Source organism: Camponotus floridanus, unplaced genomic scaffold, assembly GCF_003227725.1.
Source record: "Camponotus floridanus strain SB8 unplaced genomic scaffold, Cflo_v7.5 scaffold305, whole genome shotgun sequence".
NCBI classification, from domain to species: Eukaryota; Metazoa; Arthropoda; class Insecta; order Hymenoptera; family Formicidae; genus Camponotus; species Camponotus floridanus.
This window is the reverse complement of record NW_020229443.1, coordinates 76,152-80,344: the sequence shown is the minus strand read 5'-3', so window position 1 is coordinate 80,344 and position 4,193 is coordinate 76,152. Positions and strand designations below refer to the sequence as shown.

At 54.8% G+C, this 4,193-nt stretch overlaps 1 protein-coding gene across 1 annotated transcript; it reads right to left on the bottom strand.

Moving 5' to 3' along the window:
* Positions 1-1,733: 1,733 nt before the first annotated feature.
* LOC112638473 (stromelysin-3-like) lies at positions 1,734-3,176 on the bottom strand. Its single transcript, XM_025410301.1, has one exon. The coding sequence runs from the start codon at positions 3,174-3,176 to the stop codon at positions 1,734-1,736; it is 1,443 nt and encodes a 480-aa protein (XP_025266086.1).
* Between the last annotated feature and the right edge of the window lie 1,017 nt (positions 3,177-4,193).

Here is a 4,193-nt window from a genome sequence, read left to right as displayed (position 1 = left end):
CGGGGGCGAGGGGGAGCGCGGTTCGCGCTAGAGCGAGGAAGAGGGGGGGGGAGAGCGCGCGTCCCTGGTTACGGCGGGCGCGCGTCCCTGGTTACGGCGCGTCGGAGCGTCTCTGGACGCGGCGCGCTAGGCGCGCGCGATAAGCGGCGATCGCCCCGGCGTCGGGCGCGTCGCGCGAGATAAGGCGTTAATAATAGAGCGGATGTATTCGACGCAGGCCTGGAAGAGATACAACGTAAAATTTATATAACGTACGATTTTATACAAAATATTATTTTATACGATGTATAATGTACGATGTATATTAGATTTATTTCGAGCAGGAGGAGGAGGAGGGAATTCTTCGCGAAGCGAGGAGAGACGAAGGCGACGTAAATCTAGGAGAGAGAGATAATAAATTACGCGTACAATTTATTTATTTAGTTATTCGTTTATTTATTACGTCGCGAAGTAACACGCGTAGATACATGTGTACGTCGAGAATAACGTCGGTACTCGCGATCGTTTCGTCTTACAAATTGTGATAGAGTCCGAACAGCAGAGCGTGCAACTCGCAGTCGATCAGATCGTTCGCGTTGAAGTGCTCGTGCCGGCGAATCGCTTCGGGAATATCGCCGGGGTGGTCGGTCTCCGTCGCGATATCTAGAAAACGCGATAACTTGGCGTCCACGGTCTCGAATACGCCGGTCAACGACGCGATGATGCGATTGACGCACAGCTCGAGAACGAACAGCGCCTTCACGGTGGATTGCGACAGAGCGATGCGATTCTTCGGCGTCTCGAAGCGCAGAGTCTTCAGATTGTTTATCTTGCCGAATCGAAGCGTCACGGTTCCGACGATTATGGACGTCGGAGGGCGCGCGACAGCCTCGTCCAATTCGTTCTCGAAATACGGCAGTATATCGTTGCGCAGAGCGAGCAGATCCTTCCACATGTCGGGCGTCAGAGATATCTCCTTTCCGTGGCAGTCTCCTAGGACGATGTCGACTCGAGATTCGCGCTTCACGGCTACGGCGATGTCGATATATTTGTACGCCGTCTTGGTCAGAGGATATCGTCTTCCTAGTATTCGAATCGGATGTCTCGCGAAATTGATCTCGCGTTTGAACAGCCAGTTTCTATTCCATCTGTAAAAAAGACGACGTTATTATGGAGAAATAGCCGATCGAGGCGGAGATCGAGAGCGCTCGGGCGAGGTGACTCGCGCGTACTCACTCGTCCTCGGTGTACAGTCGTGCTTTCTTGATCACGGGCGGAATGTCCGAACGATCGCGGGTGGTATCCTCGTCCTTGGCGGAAGCCGCGTAATCGTCTCGATGATTAGACGGGACGACGAAGGGGCCCGTCATCGGCGGCGCCGACGGAGTCGCGGGCGTCGAGGACGAGTCCCCGAACACTCTGCGATACTCCTGTCCTAGTCCGGCGAACATGATCGGTCTCGCGAACAGGGCTTCGATGTTTGTAGGAAGACACTGCGGTGGCGACGGCGTCGTAGAGAGATTCGTCGTAGACGTCCGTTGAGAATCGAACGCGCGTTAATCGCGAGTATCGTTGGAAATGTCGCGCGCAACGATCGAGACGCGTCTTATATATACGATGCGATCTCGATCGTCGTCGCGAAATCTTTATTCTCGACGCGCGTGTTGATTAATGCAGCGGAAGCGGTTTAGAACAGCGGTTTAGAACAGCATATTAAATGTAATCTTAACGTTAGGTTTCAGGATTTCCTGATCTTAGTCATCGTCGTCGTCGTCGTCGTCGCCGCCGTTGCGCGGTCTTTCGAAGGACACGTATTCCAGGCGATACAGCTTGGAGACGAGTTCGCTCAATCGATGCAGAATGCCATCGGCTGGGCATTCTATTCCCAGTATGCTAAGATCGAAGGGACCGGCCGAGATTATCGCGTCGAGGAACTCGCTGTACGCGTAATAGTCGCGTTTCTTCAGAAAATAGAGATTACCGTCGACGTGACGGAAGGCGGCCGTTATCGCGGGTGGTATCCCGGAAAACGTGTCCCGCAGAGCGCCGTGCCTCGCGACGGTCATCGCGCAGTCGTTTATCTCGGCTATCTTATCGTCGTTGTATATGACGTAACTGCGCCCGGCGTGCGTGTTTATCGCGGCGTTTATCCTAGCGTCGCGGGGAAATCCGACGTATTCGACGGATCTAGGCCATCCCGCTTTAAGATGAAAATTCGAATCGGCGAGGTAGACGTAGTCGCCGACGAATATCGCGATATCGCCCGACGGTCTCTGATACACGGCCGATACGCGAGTGAGATTGCGGGGGAGGAATTTAAAGTAGTCGGCGAACGAGAAGGGCGCTCCGTAGCGTCTCTCCCTCATATCGACGGGCCACACGTTGCGTTTACGCGCGACGTACAGGCGACGATTCATGATTAGCGCTCCGTCTACGCGCTTCAAGGCGCATAGATCCGTGGTATCGGAGGGAACGAGCGGCGGCTCGACCGTTCTCGCGGTCGTCGGCTGAGCCGCGGCCGCCGTCGTCGTCCTCGAGGCCATCGTCGTCGTAGTCGTTCTCGTCGTCGTCGTCGCGGTCGTCGCCGCGGTCGTCGGTCGAGTGACGTCGACGATCCTAGGAGTCGTCGTCTCTCTCGATCCGTAGAGATTTCGCACGTTTACGACGTCCTCTACGCTCAGCCTGAGCGGATATCGCCTTTCCTTCGAAGGCGTGTACGCGTACATGACCGAGTCATCCCTCGTACTGTGAGTCAGACCCAGAGTGTGACCGATCTCGTGCGTCAGCGTCTGAAGGAGATACAGCCTGTCCGACGAGGGCTTGGTCAGCGTGATGTGCCACGGCTCCGTCTCGTCGACGTGCACCTCGGTCATCTGATCGGGCTCTCCCGTCGGAAAGAACGCGTGAGCGACGACCGATCCCGGTCCCGCGAACGGCGACGGGCACGAGCCCCCGTTGTCGCTGTTCTCGTACGCGTGAGCGCCGGATTGATAGGATATCAGTATATCGGGGCGCAGCGAGTCGCGCGAGAACGTCAGAGCGGATTGCTCGGACCACAGAACGAACGCGCTCTGAGTCGTGCGCAGAGTATCTCTGTTCGCTAGTTTGAAGTTCCACGTGAGATGCGCCCTCGGCCACTTTCTCGTCAACGGGCTGTAGGCGCGAATGTCCGCGACGCCGCATCGCGGCCTGCGCATGACGCGAATCGTTTCCACGGTCAGAACGCCGTTTCCCGGCAGATTCGTAGTAGTATTCCTGAAACAACGACAGCGCTTCGCTCAGGGCGGTCGCGTTGTCCAGTAGCGACGACTGCTGATGATTCTCCTCGTTCTCCAGAAAGCCGTAGGTTCGAAGATAACGGGACGCCTCCGCGACGTCATCGTAGGTCGACGTCGCCGCGACGGCCGCGAGCAGGGATATCGTCAGCGCGAGCGATAACGCGACGCGCGTCATGGCTCGTGCGAGACGCGCGGGGGTCGGGACGGTGGCGAACTATCGCGCGCGCGCGTCCTTCGGCGATGCGTCGTCGTTCTCCGGAACGCGAGAAAGCGCGAGTACGAGGGAGAAGGAGGAGGCCAGGGGAGGGGAGGGTACGTACGCTCGGACGCGCGAGAAGGATGATCGAGAGAGCGAACTTTTTTTTTAAAAAAAAGAAACACGATGACAAAAAAAAAAATAGAAAAGGAATAGGAGAGATACTCCGGGACGCGCTAGAGAGGTGATCGAAAAGAAACGACTCTTTATTCGTGCAAAAAATGATTTTTTATTCGTACAAAAAATTATTCCTCATTCGTACAAAAAATACGCGCGATCTACGATTCGCAAAGATATCGCTTAGACGCGCGCCTTGTCGTGTCTTTCGCTTCTTTTTTTTACACATGTTTGTTCGAACGTAAAATCGAACCATTCGACGCGATATCGAAGCACGCGATACGCGCGTGTATATTAGTTTCGCGATACTTGTCGGAGGACAAGGAGGTGAATGTAGCGTATCGCTTTACGAGGTGTTTGTATAAATGCCGACAGGGTTATAACGCTTAGTATAACGCTTAGTATAACGTTTAACATAATGAAGTAATTACACGGCCTATACGCGAGCTTGCGGGGGAGGAACTCGAAGTAGTCGGCGAACCTTATATTACAACATTATATTGGAACATTCTAATGTTCGAGAGAACGCGGAGGGTCTTCGAGTTCTCCTTCGCTGAATCGTG

Bases quoted from the DNA above. Each gene is read 5' to 3' on its own strand.
- LOC112638473 (XM_025410301.1), bottom strand. From the start codon at position 3,176: ATGCGCAGGCCGCGATGCGGCGTCGCGGACATTCGCGCCTACAGCCCG.